Source organism: Leuciscus leuciscus (assembly GCF_965113295.1).
Source record: "Leuciscus leuciscus genome assembly, chromosome: 6".
Classification (NCBI taxonomy): Eukaryota; Metazoa; Chordata; class Actinopteri; order Cypriniformes; family Leuciscidae; genus Leuciscus; species Leuciscus leuciscus.
Window position 1 is genome coordinate 25,207,007 of NC_138730.1, and position 21,807 is coordinate 25,228,813.

The window sequence follows — 21,807 nt, forward strand, 5'->3', positions numbered from 1 at the left end:
GCTGATAAATTTTTTCAGGATTCTTTGATGAATAGAAAGTTCAAACGAACAACATTTATTTGAAATGGAAATCTTTTGTAACAATGTAAAAGTGATAATCTTTACTAATTCTTTTGATAAATGTAATGTGTCCTTGTGGAATGAAATTCTTTTCTTTTTTTTAACTCTTACTAAATCCAGACTTTTGAGCAGTAGTGTATTTTGTTTTTGTTGCAAACATGTTTGTCACTGAAAAATGATACTAAGCACAGCTGAGAGTGAAATAAAAGAGAGGGTTAGGGTTATGTTATTTAGCTAACTCTTCAATGTGGATTTGAACTAGAATGGTGTCTTGTATTTTATTTTGCACAGTTCTGATCTTAGTTACGTCTAACAGTTTTCAGCTTGTCATGTATGCATCTTCTACATTTTAAGACACTTAAAGGCACAATATGTAATAAATTGGGATTAAAACATCCAAAAAACACTAGAACAATGTTATATATTTTGTTGACTTGTGGGGTTTTCATCTAGGCATCCCTAAAGGTATCTGTTCCAAATGTTCATAACTTTTCTATTACTAACTATTATTAGCTATTCACAAATTTCTAATTTTCTAATTAATGATCTCTTAAGAATTATCAGCATTATATTCTTCAAGAACATTATTAAAAATGTTACTGAGAACATCTAGCTGATATTAGTTTGAAAATCAGCTGCTATAGAGGACAAAATCGTCTGGTAGACCTAAAAGAGACCTATAAAATTCCATTTCATCTAATTAAAAAGGAAACAGACATATGTTTGTGTATCAATGTAACATATAATAATAGTAAAGTCACAGTATAAAAATATAATAAAAGTATACTTTACATACATTTTGCTAGAATTTAACAATATGTCTGTGAAACGAGTATGAATATTCAATAAGTATTTGTCATCCTGTCTAAGGAGCAAAGCGCTTTCTTTCTTTATTTCTTTCTTTATTTCTTTTCCTCTCTCTCTTTTTTTTTGTTTTGTTTTGTTCCTCCGTTGGCCATTGATTTTTCACTTTGTGGAGAGATTGGTGCCAAGTTACATAAGGCATCCAGGCTGACAATGTGCTTTTCTGTCTGTCCGCTCAAGGCACTTTCTGTGCCCTTTTCCATGACCTCTCATGCTCATCTACTCTCATTCTTATTGTCAGAATGTACTGAGACTGAGGCATCAAGTGCAGCTTACTGTTAATTTATTTCCCCATAAATATATTAAAACAAGCTACAACCAAAAGCCCTGTGTGAACAAACATTGCAATGCTCATAATGATAATAATTGCAAATACACATTTTCTTGATTAAATATGGATATTTCAAATTTGTCTTTTTTTTAAGTAAAAGAAGATAAGACAGCCAAGGAGAAAATGGAGAATGTGCAAACTGCTTCAAAGATGGAAAGCATCAACATTATTGAGAAGCAAGACAAGCCTGAGAAGATGGAGAAGATCGATCACCTGAACAAGAAAGATGAGATTACAAAGAAAACAGACAGTGTGGATAAGACTCAGAAGAGTGAGCAGATCATCAAAGATGAGAAGAAAGTCGAGAAAGAGGAGAAACAGGATAATAAAGCTGAGAAAAAGGAGAAAGTTGAGAAAGTAGACAAACCTGAGAAGACGAACAAGGAGACAGAGGAGAAGAAAGACAACAGGGAAAAAGTAGACAAGACAGCCAAAGCTGAGAAGAACATGACGGCTGCTAAAGGACCTGCTAAATCTCCAACAGCAAATGGGAGCAAGGAGGTGACCAGCCTGGACAGTAAGACCAAGGTAAGTCTGAAAAACAGAGGGATTCATGATTTCATTCATCAGATATGCTACTCTGACTTTGATTTAAACTGCCACATTTGAGAAGAGGGGTTTGCTCTCATTTTTCCATCTTTATAAGATTTAATAATTATAATGGTTGTTTGTACAACCATTGCTGCTACTTTGATTTTATCATGCTCCCACGTTTGCATCTAGTTTTTCTTTTGTGCTTTTTGCAAATACATGCTTATAGCCTTCAGTTGGGTCAACCAAACAAAGCTCAGCAAGACCAAACTCGCTGTCCACTGGAGACAGTGCTGGTGCCACCAAACGCACCTCTCCCAACTCTGCCAGTAAAAAAAGCCCTATACCCAAGGCAACAACCCCCACTACTGGTACCAAGAAAACCCCCACCACCACATCTACTCTTGAGACTAAGGCCAAGGTGAGTTAACACCATTTCCCCCATCTGTGGTTTGGCACCCAGCCAACGATCCACAGGGGAGACTTTTGTGACTTTCTCCGGTGCCCATCTCTTGTATTAAAATCAACCCATGGCTTGCCGTCTGTGTCATTGTCAACTCAAAATTTCAATCACCAGCAAAATCACAAGAAAGAGGCATGTTTTTAGGCCACTGATAAAATAGCTATGTTCAGTTATGTTCCTTCAATTAAATTTCCCAATGACAGACAGATATCAGATAAGGACTAATTATATGCTTCTCTATTGTGATTAGGTTCTAAACTGCTTTTTCTCCAACTTTCATGCATGGAGCTTGTGGAATATAATTAAAGGTAGGGTAGGCAATTTTAGGAGCAGCTAGCAATAGCAAGCTAGCTTTGAAAGCTCAGTGTGCTCTGCAAAGCCATGCGTTCTTCAAAACACATGAACGCACACCGCAGATTCTGCAAAGCGTCACGAGAGACGGCGTTAAACTACCTCATGTCACAAAGCACATAACATTACAATAATAATGAACGTAAACAACTTACAGAGCACTGACCTATACCACCTGACTGCTACAGATTAATTTCACTGTAGATAGTGTTGACATAAAAATGCATAAATTCGAGTCATGAACCGCTCCGAGTATAACGTCACTAGTTTCCATCTCTTGTAAATTACAGTAGTTATGGCGTGAACGCAGCATAAGTTTGTTGTTTTGGCTCAGGAGGAACTGTAAAAGGTGGCATGACTAGCGTCTAACTCTGCCTAGCATTAAAACCGCTGATGACTTGTGATGTCTGTGCGAGCAGGGTGAGCGGAGGTATGAAAATACATACGTTGACAGGCAGGTAGGGTATCGTACCATTGCAGTGATTGGATGAACATTTTATGGATACATATAAATACATGTAGACCTTAGTGATTGCTATCAGGATGTGAAGAGACTTTCAACCTAGCAAAAGAAATTCTGGAACAAATCGCCTACTCTGCCTTTAATCTATTATTCATTTATCACCTTTTTATTGAGTGTCATCTCTTCTCTGCTTGTCTTTATGGGTGATTTTTCAGTTAGGGGATTTTTTTATTATTATTATTTCAACAAATTATTTTGTAAAGAGATTATATGCTTTAAATCTTAATATGGAAACAATTTATACATTTAAGTTAAAGGGATAGTTCACCAAAAAAATGAAAATTCTGTCATCATTTACTCGCCCTCAAGTTGTTCCAAACCTGTATGAATTTCTTTCTTCTGCTGAACACAAAAAAATATATTTTGAAGAATGTTTGAAGAACAACCAAACAGCTGATGGGCCCCATTGACTTCCATAGTATTTTTCTCCATCAACTGTTTGTTTATCAATATTCTTCAGCAGAAGAAAGAAATTCAAACAGGTTTGGAACAACTTGAGAGTGAGTTAATTATGGCAGAATTTTAAGTTTTGGGTGAAGTATCCCTTTAATTGAGTGCTAGCAAACTACAAAGTCATTACCATCACATACAGCATCAGAAATCCACACCAACACCCACTATACCAAAATTCACTTGTAGGTTGATCAAGGTCATGATCTGATCTTTCATCAGGGTCATGTGATGAAACATCTTTTATCAAGATTTCAAGTCAAACTCTGCCTTAATTGGACAATCACCCTCAAGCATTGAGCCACCCTTAAGCCTCTGTGTATGTAACTCATCTAATCAACCTCTTGTCTTGACGTCAACTCATCCCTGGTCATTCGGCTTTCTGAAATCGTATTGTTTCCATCAGTCTTCTGAGACTGGCACACCAACCCAGCGTCGCCCTCCGGTGCCAAAGGCTAAAGCTGCATCTGCTACCAACTCTAAAAATGGCACAAGCACCACCTCTGCCCGACGCTCCTCCGGTGAGTTGTTCCGTCATATAGAATTTAGACAGCAGATTGAAATTTACATGGATGAAAATTAGGCTGTGAGTCATAGACTTACAGTCTTTACAATGGCATTCATAGTATGAAGGTCAAAACTGTTTTTGTCTACTGAAAGACTTTGTAAAGGTGTTTCGTCAGCCAAACAATTGGCATGCTGTTATACAACAATACAACCAATTGAATATACTGTACTCCATATAAAATTATATGGCACTACCTACTGAATCAACATTGGACAAATTAAATGCCTGGAAAATGGATATACAGGAAGATATAGATGAGGCAGACTGGAAACACAGACAATAAATACAAGGTTTAAATTACTTCAATATAAATGGTTAATGAGAACCTGTCAAACTTCATCAAATGTCTGGTAATATTCCAGATATGTGTTCTAAATGCTTGCATGATAAAGGTACATTATATCATTGCCTCTGGGAATGCCCAAAAATACAAAACTTCTGGATGGAGGTTATAAAATGTATGTCAGACATGTTTAACATTAAAATTCCTTTGAATGTAAAACTTTGTATTCTTGGAATATATCCAATGGATTTTATACAAACATCAAGACCGATTAAACTTGTAGACTTTGGTCTGCTTCAAGCCAGAAGAGCTATTGCATTAGGCTGGAAGAATATGGATGCTCCATCCATGAACATGTGGATAAAGGAGATATCAAACTGTATTGGACTGGAAAGGCTAACTTATATTGCTAAGTGCAAGAGGAAAAACTTTGATCAGCTGTGGTAGCCATACATACATATCATGTAAACTGGGAATGTAGACCTTACAGGAAAACACTATCTGTAACAAATTCATTATTATTTACTTATTTATTATTATTTATTTATCTTTATTTGTTTTTACTTTTTTTATGCATTTCTTCCTTTAAGAAGTGTAAATTGAATATGTATATGTGAAAGGTGAAAGCATGTCTTGGTCTGTGGTTATAAAACTAGAAAAGGACAATACAAATATTTTAAAAAAATTAAATAAATTATGGCACTACCATGACTAAGGTGCTTGGGTATAGGATATTGGGTTAAGGTTAAGTGAATCATAATGATGTAATGACTCAACATGTAATGATGTAATGACAATCAATTTACATCATTTAATTTGATTGCATATTTTTATAGCTACAAAGACTGAAAACCAAGCAGGAGAGGTGAAAAAGGCACCAGGTGAGAATGATGCAGTTTTCTTACCTATCTTATTCTTATCGAGAAATATTTTGGTGCAATAGTGATTTGTTGTATAGTAAATTACACATAGGAAATTCAACTACATGAAATGTTAAAAGACCTGGCAATGATATTTACTACATACAGTAATAAGATTGTGTCAGATTTCAATGAGTAGTTATTTCTATTACCTTGTAAACAAGATTTCCAGCGAGCTAATAAATTCTAACTCTTGTGTATTTTAACTCCCAGAAGTTGCTTTAGGGCAGCCAGGAAGATTGGAACTTGTGATTTCCGAACGGTCTTACCATTTTTAGGTGCAATATAAATCGTTAAACCATCTTAAGCTTTGAGACTGGATGTAATATAAAGTGTGATTAACATGTTTGTCCTCCCAATATAGAACAAACAAGCCATCAAGATATTAAGGCAAACATTTCAAATAGCAGAGACTTGAATAAAAAGTCAACCAATGAAATATAATAATGTAGAGAAAATATATCCTGGGCAAGTAAACAGAGACAATCCCAAAAAAAAAAGAGATTCAAAAGTGGAGAGATCATCTTTACAGTGGTCAGGTGCTTATGTGCAAATAAAGGTGCTTACCTGTCTGTAGCTGTTACTAAATGCTGCTTTGATGGAGGCTTAAAGAGCAGGGTGAGAACTTTACCTCTACTGTTTCCTGAAAACACAGCAGTTCTGAGCTAATACACACTGACTAGTGCAGTTTGTTAGTCATCAAATCTGAAGATGCTGACATAGTCAGGGATAGGCTTACTCACAGAGGCTTGTCTCAAATCATCACACTGATAGAGCCTTCAACTCCTCTCTTCATCTCTTTGTACACAACAGCAGAAAACCTTGTCACTTTTGTAGTGGCTTAGGAAGAAGAAACCTTCATGAGGTCAATGACAACAGGAATTATCTGTCTGTGACCTCTCATGCATACTGTATTAAACCTACTGTGGTGTCCTGTTTTCAATTGTTATTTTACTTTATTTGCTTTATGTTTTCACAGTTAAAACAACTCCAAGGACAACTCGCACACCAACCTCTGCCACCAGCACAGCAGCCACCAATGGAACCCCGACCCCTCGACCATCCCGCATCACCAAACCCCCCGTGCCCAAGCAGACTCCCCTTGAGAGGAAGCCTCCTGTGCCTCGAGCCCCCCGAAGCGTCCGGACCACCAACGCACCGCTGCCGGATCTAAAAAATGTGCGCTCCAAGATCGGTTCCACCGATAACATGAAGTACCAGCCTGGAGGAGGCAAGGTGAGTTGATTGGTCAGGACAGAACCAGGAGAATTTGCATGTGTGCAAGGAATGAAATAATCTAGGCTTTAGAGACACACATAGATACTGCTCTTGACCTCATTGTTTTCTTTACAGATTTAGAATCAATTTGATGCATTATTTGGCAACACATGATCATAAGCTCTTGTGCTGCACTATTGCTGCCATTAAACGCATTAAGAAATCTCAAATTCTGTAATAATTGTTTCTCATTCGTATGTCTCATATCGCTGCTGCTCAATGTAAATTCCATTATTCATCTGATTGATCCTTAACTTTAAGACAGTTTTGACTGAGCTCATGGATCCATGGATCCAACAATTTTTTGTGATTGACGTCCACCATGGAAAACAAAGCCTTCAATTTTTCATTGTACACTGAGATTTTCTTACCAAATTTATGTAGAATGAATTTGTCTGTTTTCTATAGCCATCTCCCAGGCAACTATCTTACCCCATCTCTTTGAAATAAAAAAGACCATATAACAGGATTCCATAAAGGGTTTTCTCTTATCAGCAAAGATCTGGTAAAGACAATGCATTTGGATTTCAGACGGTGACTGTCAACTAAACGCCACAATACATCATTTAAATTAAAAAGTATTTTTATAAAACCTTCCATTAATTATGTTTGCTCTTTGGATTTATGCTTCCATTAATATTTAAATGCATAGTTCACCCCAAAATTTTTTGTCATTTATTCACCCTCTTGTCGTTCTAAACGTGTACGACTTTCTGTCTCATGTGCAACACAAAAGAAGATATTTTGAATAATGTTTTTGCCAGTCTAAAACAGCATTGTGCCCCATTGACTTTCATTGTATGGACACCAGACAACACAAAATATCATCTTTTCTTGTTCCATAGTAAAAAGTCGTACAGGTTTGGAACAAAGTGAGGGTGAGTAAATGAAAAAAAAAATACTTTTTTGGGTGAACTATCCCTTTAAGTTTCAATGATGCCATAGATCTGCTTTGTAGTTAGTTGAACAGACACACAGTTAAATACACTATCTCCCGCACAATTCATTAGACACAGACTGTCAGGTGATTCTTCCAGATTCAAAAGTAACCTTAGCATACCTTAGTATCCACTCATTGTGATACATCCTATTCCTCCGACCCTGCGACGCTGGGCTTTCTGTACCTCCTCCCTGCACTGCACTGACTAAAGGGGTGCTTGTCTCCTCAGGTCTCTGCAGCCCAGGGCAAGACCGATGCTCTGCCAAAGACCAGCCAGGGCAAAGTGAGTCCCTCCCAATGACATCTCCCTGACTCGCTGCCTCAGTATCACTCTGTCTCCTGCTCTTGCTCTCGCTGTCTTTCCAAAGATCCTCTAGAAACTGGTTTAACAAACCCACATTTTTATGAGTGTACACAGAAACACTAAACACTTAAAGACTGACAATTTGTGAACTGAAATTAGGGTAAAATGGTTTTCTGAATGAACATTCGATCACAGTTGTTGTAGATAAACTTGTTCACATACATTTGTTAGAAAAATATCATTAGAGCAATGCAGCTTTGTCCCTGTATGTCTTATGTGGATTTAACACCATACCATTCTGTCTCTCATTAGTTCACCAATGAACATTGTGCCACTCTTTGTGGAATATTTGTAGAGTCTGCTTTACCATTGTTACCAGTTTAATGTTTGTGTTCTTAAGCTTTGCAGTAACCACGTCCATAAAAAGCATAACTGCATGTTGTACAGACTCAGCAATTGTATTAACACTCTGTAGTGCCATTAATTTCTTACCCTACTTTGGATTATTTGCACTCTTGCTTTTGCTTTTAAGGGGGGAAAATGTGTTGACACAGCACATAACTATGTGCTATTTATCTCACCTTTCTTACAACTTTTTGCAAAGGAGGCTGTGGCTATTCTTGGAGAATGTATGAAATGAAAAATGGGACGATTCATTTCCATAAATTTCTTTTTTTTAAATTGTACACAAAATAGAACAAAAATGTCTCAAAAAATATTATATTATATGATATTATATTTTTATTATATTAATTATATTATATATATGTTTTACATTATATTGCTTAATATTAGGGCTATGTTATATTATTGACTGGTTAAAACAAGACCAACCTTATGTCTACATTCCAAAGCATTCTTGAGTTAGAACTATTTAAGTTTGCATAGTGCATTTTCATGTCTATGCAAAAAAATGGGGGGTGACGGTTAAGGGGTTAAAAAAAAACGTTTCTTTACATTCAAAAATACTGTGTATTACAAAATGTGTTTTTAGCTCCCAAGATCACCTACAGCCTCCTGTTGTTTCACAATGCCAGATGTGTGTTTTGAGAAATTGTGCCTCTTTATAACTTTATAACACTTTATCCTTACTCTATCATGTTTGCAGTTCCATTATTATTTAGCTGCATTTTGCATGTTAATTACTAAATAAGCTTTAGTGCTACTGGTGTTTCTTTGCTGCTCAAAGGATCATCATGGTCATGTTTTTTGTTTTCAGCAAATGCATCAGTTTTCAGCACAGCCTGTGAGCTATGCAGTTAACCCCAAATCACATTTGCTTTTCCTGGAGTGGTCTGTTACAAGAGGTCAAATGAAATATATTTAGACAGCAAGTCCCTCGAGTTTTTAAGCAATACCTGAGATTAACGCAATAAAGTGAGCTTTAGGCTGTGAAAAACACTCTCTGAGTCAGACAAAGTGTTCCTGGCCTGCTATTACTCTGTCCAAACAAATATATGAGTCACACAAACAAATACTGCACCAAACAGCACAGTAGACAATGAACATTTATTTGAGTCTACCAGAGGGCGGCCATAAAACATTCAGGAATTAGCTTACATCCTCAAATACAAGAAAGAGAAAATAAATGTTTTGTGCAAATAAATTAGTGGCTTGATCATTAAAATTCAACTACTTGACATGAACATGATGATTTTGTATTTTCAGTGTCGTCCTGCTACTTTTTACTTTTGATTTACAAAAGTACAATATTGTTTAACGCACTCACAGCCTTCATAGCTTCTGTGTCGATCTGTTTTGCATGCGTTACAGTAGAATAACCTATGACCATGTGTCCTCTTTGCTATTGTGCTATGTTCAGGTTCAGATAGTCCACAAAAAGCTGGACTTCAGCCATGTGACCTCCCGATGCGGCTCCAAGGACAATATCAAGCATGTACCTGGTGGAGGAAATGTAAGTGTACAGTGTCACCTCTCTTTTATAAAACTGTGTTAACTCATTTCATAACAATGTGTTGCTTATAGAAGTACAAGCATGTGATGAGCCACATATAACCAGATCAGTTTACAATGAGTTAGATTTACTTTCCTCTAAAGACATCCATCATAAGAATCAAATGACACTTCAATCTAGCAACTCTTTACTCATGGTCTCCAGGTTCAGATTTTAAATAAAAAGGTTGACTTGAGCAAAGTGACCGCAAAATGTGGATCCAAGGACAACATGAAGCACAAGCCAGGTATGGGATGGATCGATTTTAATGTTGCCTATTACTGTGAATGCAATCTCATTGTGAGTACATGCAATAAATAGCCATGTGAATGATGATTGATCTCTCTCAGGTGGTGGTGATGTGAAGATTGAATCCCATAAGGTGAATGTCAATGCCAAGGCCAAAGTGGGATCACTGGACAATGTAGGCCATGAACCAGGAAGTAACAATGTAAAGGTGGTCATAAATAATAGAGGATACTACATATTAGGAATGTGCATCCCTCTTTCATTATTGATATTACATTTTCATGGGGTTCTTTCAAAAGCAAGTAAAGTACCTACCTTCAATTAATAATTAGTAATACCAGAGAATTTATTTAGTTTACTGCACACCAGTGCCATAGACACGTGATGTGGTCCAATATGCACCCCAAACACATGCAGGGTAATATAATACTTTACAGACCATATTAAATATGCCCACTAAAGGGAGAGCATAACAACCAATGTATAATATAATTCCTCATCCACATGGAAAAGAGAATATAAGCAAGACAGTTTGTAAGCAGGTTCAACCCCCTCAGCATATAGAAGTGTGGTCAGGTTTATGGCACCTCACATGGCTGAGTACCACTCATTTAGTCTGTGTGCAAGTTATTTGATATTTCCTTGTGAATTACTGTTTTAATGACCTTCATATGTGGCCTTGTTAGGAGATCAATGATATTCACTTCACCTGTGACTGGTCATAATGTTTTGGCTTATGCTGAAAAATCCAGCAGTGCTGGGACCAGCATAAGGTGTGTTTTGCATGCTGGGACCAGCATGGGATGCTGTTTGCTGGTTCCCAGCATGGGATGCTGGTTGATGATTTGCTGGTTCCCATCATGGGAAGCGGGTGTGCTGGTGGACCAGCATATGATATCTTCTGGGTGCTGGTATAATCCCAGCAAAACCACAACATAACTTGTGTATGTGTTGCATAACATGTTTCTTAGTATGTGTTCATAGTTAAATAAAGACAAAGGCAATTATCCAATTAACTTTAATAAATTATTTAATAAAGAAAAACACATGATGTAGGTTACATGTTTATTGACAGAGCAAAGTCATCAGTGTTAAACTATTACAAAGGAACACTGAAGCAGTGTATCAGTTAGTGAAATAAAATAGATTCACTCTACAAGTGATGACCATTAGTAACGACACCCTTTAGTTGGGCACTTGGCCCTTGACTTGGTCGAATTAATTATCTTTTAGCAGTTGATGAAAGTGCATGCTATCACTGTTGTCTACAATATTTCATGCTCCTGTCTGCAATGACATACCTTGTACTATGTACACTTTTTGGAATCAGTGACTTAACAGCTGGATTGTGACACATGAGTTCCCAAATAAGCATGAAAGTCTTTAAAAACAGCAAATTTAATTTTTGAACTTTCATTGTCAAGTTCCTATTAACTGTTCCATTCAGCTTGTAGGAGAACTCTTCTCAAAGCCCATGTTATTGAGCAAACTGCTTATTATTATGCCGTTAATTGGCACTTTTCTTTGTTTTCATATCTCTAAATGTTTTTGTTTTGCAATGTACACAAGCTCTTTTTAACTGATTCGTGTACAGATCCTTTGAAACAGGAGACAAATCCCTTGATCCTTTGAAATGTTGAATGACTATGCTGGTCCACCAGCTAAACCAGAACTAACCAGCTCTAAACCAGCACAAACCCGCATAAACCAGCCTCGACCAGCATGTAATTCATGCTGGTTTATGCTGGATTTTTCAGCTGAGAATATTACTGTTTACTGTATTTTTGATCAAATTAATGCATGAGACCTTTTTCAAAAACATGGGGAAAAAATCATATCTACCCGAAACGTTTGAACGGCTGTGTATCTTGTGTACTTGTTCAGCGCAAAAAGTATATAAAGTATTGTCAAATTTATTCACTCTTAACACAGCTGTTAAGGGTTAACGCAATGGTTTTTATGTTTCACATATGCATTTGTGTTTCATATCATATTATGCTCCTTACATTCTTGCACACAGACCGATAAATGCATCTTTGTCTCCTGTCTATTTTTTGACCTTGCATTTTCAATGTGTTTCCAGGCTGATGGCGTTCAGCAGAAATCTGAGGGAAGTCCATCTCCCCCTGTCGTCTCTCCACCCTTGCAGGCAGGCAATGGGGCAAAAGAGAATGGGCTGAAAGAGAACTCTCCTACTCCCGTACCTTCTTTGGGAGAAGGGCCCCGGGACTCCCAGGGCCTGGACAAGCGCATCCCGGGGACAAGTAAGTGCAAAATTGGCAGATTCAGCCCTTATATGATACCTTATATAGACAAACATGGAAAGACATAATATATTGTGGATATAAGAATTCAAGAATTGTCTCCCTTTCAATTCTTGAGTTGGAATTTGAATTGAATTGGCCACACCACACAGGAATTTGAACTGAAATTTTATTTGGAATGACAGGATGAAGAATTTACTGAATTACAATTCAAGAACTTCACAGGTAATGCATTCATATATTCAAATGAAGAGTTCTTAAACTCTGGTGTACATTTTTTTCACAAATTTCAAAATATATCTATTTTATTTTCTGTCATTTACACTGACTATAAGGGCTGTAAAATAAAAAGACCTTTTATAATATTTTTTCAAAAAATTCAAACAAGGATTTCAATTCGATTAGCAATCCTGTTTTCTTACCCCAATTCAAATTCAAGAACTAAACTGAAATTTAAAAGACATTCTCAGTTCAATTCTGAGTACCGCACAAGCCTTGTTTATACTGGGAACAGATTAGGTTAGGGAGGAAAATCTTTTGAAAAGATTTTGAAGTTGACAAATGTATTGCGACGTACGAATCTGTGCCCAGCTATTTGTGGGGATTTAACCCTGCCAATATCTATCAAATTTAGTTTTTAGCTTTTTAATATAGCTTTTCCATTTCTTTGCCTCCAGACTGAGCCCTACAAGCTGAACTTCCGCGAGAACGCACGAGCTCGCACGGACCACGACGCTAAAATCATCTCCTGGTCCCTCCTGAGTGGCAGCCACCCCCACCCACATCGCAGCACCTCTCTCAGTGTTTCTCTGGGGTCCGCCATGTCCTCACACTCAACCCAGCTTATCCCATTCACTCAGCCATGAGATGTGTGCAAACCAGCAGGAGAAGGGCATTTCAACACAGCTTGTCCCTTTTAAACCCATCTTCTCATTAGCTTCTTCTCTTGTTTTCAATTTTCTTTGTTTATTCCTTGCTGGGAAAGCACCTATAAAATCATGTTTTGGGAATGACTTCATTTACAGTGCTGCTGTTCGAACGCAGGGATTGGTTTGAGGCTAGATTTGAGATGAAGTCTCCAGATGTTTGGAGATGGTTGGATGGTTGTCCAGCCGCATAGCTCTTTGTGTCATCTTTGTTAAAACCACAGCATTTAGCCCATCAACACCGAGTTTCTTTCCTACAAGCCTGTGTTGTCCCTTAGACAGACCTACATTTAGATGCAATACCCTCTTTTCTGTCTGTATCTGTTTGGCAGTATATGTTCTCCAATGGGAACCCCAGAACTCACTTGAGATGTAGCTTATTACATCGTATTATGGCAGTTAAGCTCCCTGTATTGTTAGTATGTGGTGCTGTCTTAAATCCCAGTCAAAAGGGACGAACCAGCCGCCATCCATCCATCTGCTTCCTTTGCTCCTCTGACCTTGTCCACCTCACACAAATTATAAACCCTGGTTTCCCCTAGTATTTAAATGAGCACTTAATAATTTGAAACATATAGGCTGTTCAAACAATAGCATATTTACATCTTCAATGAGTTTGCTGTCTCGTGTTAATCGTAAATTACTGTAACGATGAGCTGTATCCTTATGATGTCTAACCATCTGATTACATCTTCCACTTTCCATTTCCCTCAAAGCGTCTTGTGAACTAATAGGACACATGACACACATAAACTACAGCATGATACAGGAAGAGCAAAAGGCAGTGGCACGCAAGCTAAACAAACTGGATGGAAAGGAATATAGATGGATAAAGAAAGATTTCAGAAAGTTAGAATGGATATGTTTACACTCTGTACACAGGTCATGATTATTTGCTCAAAGGTCCAAATCATCCCTCACCTTGAATTAAGTATCGTTCTTCCAAGTTCAAAAAGTAGAAGACTTTTGCACTGAACATATAAACTGGCATGTGGGAGGGCCCATTACATTAACAGTAAATGTATCCTAACTGAGCATTGCAATGCAGTGCATTTCCCTATTATTTATTCAATGGCAATTGATAAATTGTTGTTTAGAAATTACTATTTAATCGAACATAGTTGGAAATGCAATTTGTTTTTGTTTTTTTACCAAGTGATGTATTATTCACAAAGTAGTTGAATATCATAGTTTTAAACTCTCTAAACCTACTATTGTAGGGCTGCTGTTTTTGAAGCTCAAGACTAGTGACACTGTTAACAGTGAATTTGTGGGCACTTTATTGGTAGTAATATTACTCTAGATATCTTTGGCTCCACAATGCCTGCAGAGAAAATAAAAAAGTTGCTGTTGTTGGTTAAAAGGTTATGTTTGTATACAGGGTTTGATTCCCTACATGTTGTGACATTTTTTCCTGGTATTTTACTGTGATGTTATGGCAGATAATTTATGGTAGTAATGTTGTAACATCAAAGAAAATCCCATTTAAAACTGAACAAGAGACCAGGAAGTATTAAATTATGCAAATATCTTATTAAATAATTATCTGACGCGCATTTTAAATGCACTTTATGATGGATGTTTTATACAACAAAGAGAGCGAAATGATTGACTGAGCACATCTTCCTAAATTGTGTCCCATGAAAAAGAGCCCTAGTTACTCAGAAATGCAAAACATGTACCTGTGTCTCATATAGCATTCTGTAAATACAGTTTGTACAAGTGTGAGCCAGTGTGCTTAGCGTAGAGCAGTTGCGCTTTGCCAAACGGTCCTGTCTGTAGTTCCTTTTGTGATTAGTGTGTACTGTTCAGGGGCTGTGCCAGTTAACTTCAGTGTTGTACTCTTGATACAGTGATCATAACCTTTCATGCCTTCAGACAGCTCTATTTTGTCCTTTCCATAATGAATGAACACTCTCACTGTGTTAGTACACTTCTCACGTCCCCCGCACCAGTCCGCTCAAAGCAGTTTTGTAAATACACGTTTCACACTTTATACCCCACAGAGGGAAAACACTTCTTGATTGGGTTGTATAGAGAAGCAAAGTGAAGATTTTGCATCTATGAATATTTCTCCAGATAGTATTTTATTGTTAAGTGAGACTGCCTTTTTTTTCTTAAAAAAGGGCTGGCAAACAAGAATGTTTTAAAAATGTTATGTATTCAGGAAGCAAAGAATATTTATTATGTGTGTAACTTTTTCTCTTTGTCATCACAGGTCACATACTAAATACAGTGTAATCAATAGAAGGGGGAGGAGTGTGATTTTGACTGAGGACCGAAAAACTCAAAGGACTCTGAGGATGTCCTTCTGTGGGCTATAGATAAGGCACAGAATTCTGGTAATGACTTGAGTAGCCTGAGACAAGATGCAAAAAGTGGGGTGAAAGGTTAGAGCTAATCAGTAACCACAGGAACAATGATTCCGCCCACAAAACTACACCTGACACATAGACCTTGAATGTTGTTTGGATATCCATGCTGCACATCTGTATGAGACTAGCTGTCACTGGTAGGCTAATCGGCATGTTAAAAAGTAGATAGAGCACTCCAAAGTTAGGCAGCAAAGAGCCCCCTAGTGTGTCTGTTAGGACTCACAATGTGTGTGTACTACCCACTGAACACAACAAAAGAGCATGCTTACAACATGGACTACAGACATGGTCCTAAATTTGATTTACTGTCTCCCCTCTTATTTAAGATGTGTTTTTTTGTTTTTGTTTTTTGTTTTTGTATGAAAGAAATAATTGTGATTAATTGTTAACTAGTGATGTGGATATTTAATCATGAATAAATAAAAAGTCAAGCAACATGGGTGCGTATTTATTTATTTATTGTTGTTATTGACGGCATGTTGTTTGCAGTGAGGCATACAGTGATGGGAGAAACTGAGCTTTTCGAAACTGAATCAATTGAACCATGCAAAATGATTCTCTGTTTCGAAGCGTTCGAAACGCCACACGGTCAAAAGGGAATGCAACAAAAACTAATTTTGCAAACCAGTTGCAAATGTGTTATTTAAAGTGTAATCTATTAAATGAAATTAACAAATCATCTAATATGTGACCCTGGACCACAAAACCAGTCACATAGGTCAAAATTTTTTTAAAATTAAGATTATACATCATTATACATCATATTTGGCCGAGATACAACTATTTGAAAATCTGGAATCTGAGGGTGCAAAAAATCGAAATATTGAGAAAATCGCCTTTAAAGTTGTCCATTTATGTTCACGGTTGTGCAGCATTCACTCACAAAAATAAATGTTTTATATATTTACCGTAGGAAATTTACAAAATATCTTCATGGAACATGATCTTTACTTAATATCCTAATGATTTTTGGCATAAAAGAAAAATCGATAATTTTGACCGAGACAATGCATTTGTTGGCTATTGCCACAAATATACCCGTGCTACTGGTTTTGTGATCCAGGGTCACTTATATGTTATTTTATTAAATTGTAGGGCTTGTTTTATGGAGTGCTTGGTAAATGAGGCCAATAAAAGACAATTAACTAAAAGTAAAATTAAAATTGACTTCAAAGTACCGCGAGAGCGATAAGAGAGCATACGAAGCCGTCTGCTCTCTAATCGCTCTCGCGGAACTTTGATGTCATACACCGATAGGTCTGTCTGCACCAGGGCCGTAGCCAGGACATTATTTCTGGGGGGGCCAGCTTGGGCCAGTCTTTTATTTGGGGTGGCACTTGATTGTCAAAAACGCTGTCGGTTACTAACGTAACCTCGGTTCTCTCTAGATGAGGGAACGAGTGTTGCGTAAGCTAGCTTACGCTACGGGAAAAACCCTTTTCTCGAGAATACTGAAGCCAAAAAATTATCCTTAATTTTTGCATTAGTTTAAAACGCATTGCTGCATAAGCAGACCTAGGCAGAGCGGATCGCGCGCCTATTGGTTGCTCAGCAGCAACTGCTGCAACCTATCCAGGACCTGCTCGTGACGAAGCACCAATGAGGGCGCGGGCGCCCGTGCGCGTCACGTCCCGCCAGAATGGGCGTGGCTACAGGCTATAAAAGCAGGCCCGTGAGGTTGTTCTCTGGTTTTTCAATCTGAAGCGAACCAGAAGTAGCACAAGCACGGCAGGGTTACGCAACACTCGTTCCCTCATCTAGAGAGAACCGAGGTTACGTTAGTAACCGAGAGCGTTCTCTTACGAGAGTACTCTCGTGTTGCGTAAGCTAGCTTACGCTACGGGAACCCAATGTAAAACGCCGTGCGTGCTAGAGAAGGTCCACATGCACGTTCCCAAGGGCATGTGCCCGGGGACAAACGTAAGTGGTAATATCTGGGCCGATGAGGGTTGGGCCCAGGGAGAGATAACCATTCCAGAGTGTGGGAATGGGTGCTTAATACAATAGAACAGCCAGGTACATCTGTGGGCTGAACTAAGAATGATAACACTGCCTGTCAGCCACCTGAACCCGAAGGACAGGTGAAAAACGATCACAGACAGGAAGACCTGGTCTGTCGATCTGGAGCCTGTGTATAACACAAACCACACACAGTCTGTGTCGATCTGCAGCGAGAGCGAACAGAGCTAGTATGTTAGACTGACAACAGTTTAGCCTGTAGGGCAGGCACCTCCAGGTTATAAAACCTGATAAATGTAGATTGAGAGGCCCAGCCCGCCGACGTACAAATATCATGGAGCGAGACTCCGCGAGACCACGCCCACGACGAGGCCATGCCTCTGGTGGAGTGCGCTCTGACGCCCAGAGGGCAATGAAGGTTCTTAGACCTATAAGCCATAGCGATAGCGTCAACTATCCATCTGGACAGGCTCTGTTTCGATGTGGCTAAGCCCTTAGTGCGGCCACCGAACGAAACGAAGAGCTGCTCTGACTGCCTGAAAGCATCAGACCGTTCGACATATATTCTCAACGCCCTGACGGGGCAGAGAAAATTCACATCGTCCTCACCCTCAGATCTCGGAAGAGCTGACAGTGAAATGATCTGTGATCTGAACGGAGTGGAAAGCACTTTGGGGACATAACCGTGCCTCGGTTTAAGGATGACTTTAGAGTCATTAGGCCCAAACTCCAAGCACGAAGCACTCACAGAGAGCGCGTGAAGGTCACCCACTCGCTTAACTGAAGCGAGAGCCATGAGAAAAGCGGTCTTCAGTGAAAGATACCGCAAATCCACGGACTGAAGGGGTTCAAAGGGTTCGCCCTTCATGGCTTCCAGGACCAAGGAGAGGTCCCAGGCTGTAACCAGAGGGGGCTGAGGAGGATTTAACCTCCTAGCTCCTCTTAGGAACCTAACAATGAGGCCGTCTCTACCCAGTGACCGGCCATGCAAAGGTTTTGTAAACGCCGCAATGGCCGCCACATACACTTTGAGCGTGGAGGGGGACCTGCCCTCGTCCAAAAGCTCTTGCAGAAAGGAGAGAACCTCTGCAACGCTACAGCGCTGTGGGTCTAAGTTTCGGGCCGAGCACCAGCCGGAAAACACTGACCATTTAGAGGCGTAGAGCCTTCTCGTAGAGGGTGCTCTAGCCTGAGTAATTGTGTTCAACACTGCCGCTGGGAGGTCAGCGGGTACCCGTTGATGGCCCATGCATGCAGGGCCCATAAGTCGGGGCGCGGGTGCCAGATTGCGCCCCTGGCCTGGGAGAGGAGATCTTTTCTCACCGGAATCGGCCACGGGGTCGTGCTCGTCAGTTGCATCAGCTCTGAGAACCACACTTGATTCCTCCAGAGCGGCGCCACGAGGAGCACAGAGCATTTGCTCTCCCTGATGCGCTTGATTACCTGTGGTAACATCGCGATCGGGGGAAACGCATAGAGCGGACGGCTGGGCCAGTCGTGGGCCAGCGCATCTCTCTGTTTCGTGAAGAATACTGGGCAGTGCACGTTCTCCGTCGACGCAAAGAGGTCGACATCCGCTCTGCCGAAGATGTCCCATAGTAACTGGGCTATCTGAGGGTGCAGGGACCATTCCCCGGGGGGAACGTTGTCCCTGGACAGCATGTCTGGGCCCACATTTTGGGAGCCTGGGACATGTGATGCTCTCAGTGAGCGCAGGTTGTGATGGGCCCACAAGAGGAGGCGTTCCGCCAGCTTGTGAAGGCTCCGTGACCTGAGACCGCCCTGGCGGTTGATGTATGACACCACTGACATGTTGTCCGTGCGGACCAAAACGTTGTGGCCTTTGAGGAGGGGGAGAAAGTATCTCAAGGCATTTTCGACCGCTTTCATCTCCAGACAGTTTATGTGTAGGCGCCTTTCTGAGGCTGCCCACAGACCAAACACTGGTCTGCCCTCGTGGAGGGCGCCCCAACCTGAGTTGGATGCGTCTGTCGAGATTACTTTTCGTCTCGAAGCCATGCCCAGATCCACTCCTGACTGATACCAGTCTGCCGCCTTCCAGGGATTCAGTGCTGTGACACAGTTCTGAGTTACTCTGAGGCGAAGTTACCCAGCGGACCATGCTCGCAGCGGGACCCACGTCTTCAGCCAGTGCTGCAGCGGGCGCATGAAAAGCAAGCCCAGCTGAAGCACTGCCGAGGCCGAAGCCATAAGACCCAGCATCCTCTGAAAACGTTTGAGAGGAAGAATGCTGCCGGTCCTGAAAGCTGCAGCTGAGCGCTGAATCTGCAGCGCGCGCTGTGACGTCAGCCGCGCTGTCATTGACACAGAGTCTAAGTCTGTTCCCAGAAAAGAGATTCTCTGGCTGGGAGACAGTAAACTCTTGGTCCAGTTGATTTGGAGACCCAAATCCCGTAAATGGTCGAGTAATAGAGCCCTGTGCGCTATTAACTCTGACTCTGACTGGGCTAGAATAAGCCAGTCGTCCAGATAGTTCAGTATTCGCATCCCCCGTTGTCTCAGGGGAGCGAGCGCTGCATCCATGCACTTCGTGAATGTACGGGGTGCTAAGGACAGACCGAACGGCAGGACGGTGTACTGATAGCTCAGCCCCTCGAAGGCGAATCGCAAGAAAGGCCTGTGATGGGGCGCTATTTGAATCTGAAAATATGCGTCTTTCAGATCCACAGAGATAAACCAGTCCCTCGGGCGAATTTGCGCGAGAATCTGACTGGTCGTGAGCATTTTGAACGATCTCTGCATAAGGGCTCTGTTCAGCCGACTGAGATCTAGGATGGGTCTGAGACCGCCATCCTTCTTTGGAACGAGGAAATATCTGCTGTAAAAACCTGCCTCGCTCAGTGTGTGAGGGACGGCTTCTACGGCTCGTTTCTCGAACAGTTTCGCAATCTCGGCGCGAAGTAGGTGTGCTACTTCGCTGTTCACCGTGGTTTCGACCCTGGCTCGAAAGCGAGGGGGTCTGCGAGCGAACTGTAGTGAATAGCCTCGTTCTACCGTGTTCAGTACCCATTCTGACACGCCCGGCAGCTCCCTCCATGCCTTTATGTGAAAAGCTAGAGGGAGAATACTGTGTGTAGGGCTGTGTGTAGGGACACTGTGTGTGTGTGGCACATATCTCACAGCGCCTGAGAGAGAGCGCGCGCTCATGGAGGCGCGCGCGCTTCGCACACACATAACACAGCTCGTGTCTGGTAGAGGGTGATTTACACACGGGACACGTTTTGTGTTTATTGACGGGGGCTCTGAATGAGTGCTTATCACAGAGCAGCCCGTGTTTGTGTGTAGGGATGAGCGCTGTACAGCGGGCACCTTTCCCACATTCAACACACACACGGCGTGAGCCGAGTTTATGGATATGGGCCGTGAATGAGTGTGAGTCACTGAGTCGGCCGTGTTTGTATGTAGGCGCGAACACTGTGGAGTGGGCACATGACCTACATTTATAACACCATCGGCGTGAGCCGAATAAACAGACAGAATGCTCTTTCTGTGATTTATTTGGGCGGCCGTAAAAACGGCCTTTGGGTACAGGCGAGCGTGTTGTGTAACGGGCTCGTTGGCTGTGAAATACACATCTCCAGTCACCTCTGCTGAGGGAACTGTGAGAGCGAGGCGCGGTGATTTTGATGGCGGTCCGGCCGCAGCGGGACTCGACCATCCTCGTCTTCCTAACGCGGTCAGGAAGACTTTGAGGGCTCTGCCTTCAGCACAATCTTGGACCGGGGTCCCCGAGGGGGAGGCGGTCTGTGGCGGCTGGAAGAGCGTGAGCGCTGGGAATCCCTCGGCTGACGGCGCTGTGAGGCTGACGGCGGGGGAGGCTGTGGCGCTGATTTCCGGTTGGGCGGCTGTTTAGAGCGACCCGTAGCGGAACTGGAGCGCTTCGGCAAGAAATGCCGCATAGCCTGGGAGGTTTTCTGAACCTCGGAGTACCGTTCCGAAAACCCCTTGACAGCCGGGTCGAAGAGACCGGATGGCGCCACGGGCGCGTCGAGGAAAGTGGCTCTGTCGGACTCCTTCATGTCGGACAGCGTTAACCACAAGTGTCTCTCGGTGACAGTGAGAGACGCCATATTCCTCCCGATGGCCTGAGCAGCGGACTTAGTGGCTCGTATCGCTAAGTCGGTCGCGCTCCTGAGGTCATTAAAATTCTCAGGGTTCGGGCCCGCCTTGTCCATTTTACGGAGAAGGTCGGC

The 21,807-nt window shown here is 41.1% G+C and overlaps 1 protein-coding gene across 9 annotated transcripts in view; it reads left to right on the plus strand.

Moving 5' to 3' along the window:
* The window catches only part of map4l (microtubule associated protein 4 like), a 38,735-nt gene extending 22,645 nt beyond the window's left edge, over positions 1 to 16,090 (plus strand). For 3 of the 9 annotated variants that reach the window (XM_082172511.1, XM_082172518.1, XM_082172519.1), the window contains 11 exons: positions 1,350 to 1,783; positions 2,016 to 2,207; positions 3,980 to 4,094; positions 5,261 to 5,305; positions 6,324 to 6,580; positions 7,792 to 7,845; positions 9,689 to 9,781; positions 9,986 to 10,067; positions 10,171 to 10,277; positions 12,153 to 12,333; positions 13,011 to 16,090. In XM_082172511.1, coding sequence (XP_082028637.1) covers positions 1,350 to 1,783; positions 2,016 to 2,207; positions 3,980 to 4,094; positions 5,261 to 5,305; positions 6,324 to 6,580; positions 7,792 to 7,845; positions 9,689 to 9,781; positions 9,986 to 10,067; positions 10,171 to 10,277; positions 12,153 to 12,333; positions 13,011 to 13,015 — 1,565 coding nt within the window. In that variant the 3' untranslated portion in view covers positions 13,016 to 16,090. The remainder of the gene's footprint in view (positions 1 to 1,349; positions 1,784 to 2,015; positions 2,208 to 3,979; positions 4,095 to 5,260; positions 5,306 to 6,323; positions 6,581 to 7,791; positions 7,846 to 9,688; positions 9,782 to 9,985; positions 10,068 to 10,170; positions 10,278 to 12,152; positions 12,334 to 13,010) is intronic. The other 6 variants (XM_082172512.1, XM_082172514.1, XM_082172513.1 and 3 more) reach the window with 6 other exon arrangements.
* Positions 16,091 to 21,807: the final 5,717 nt, after the last annotated feature.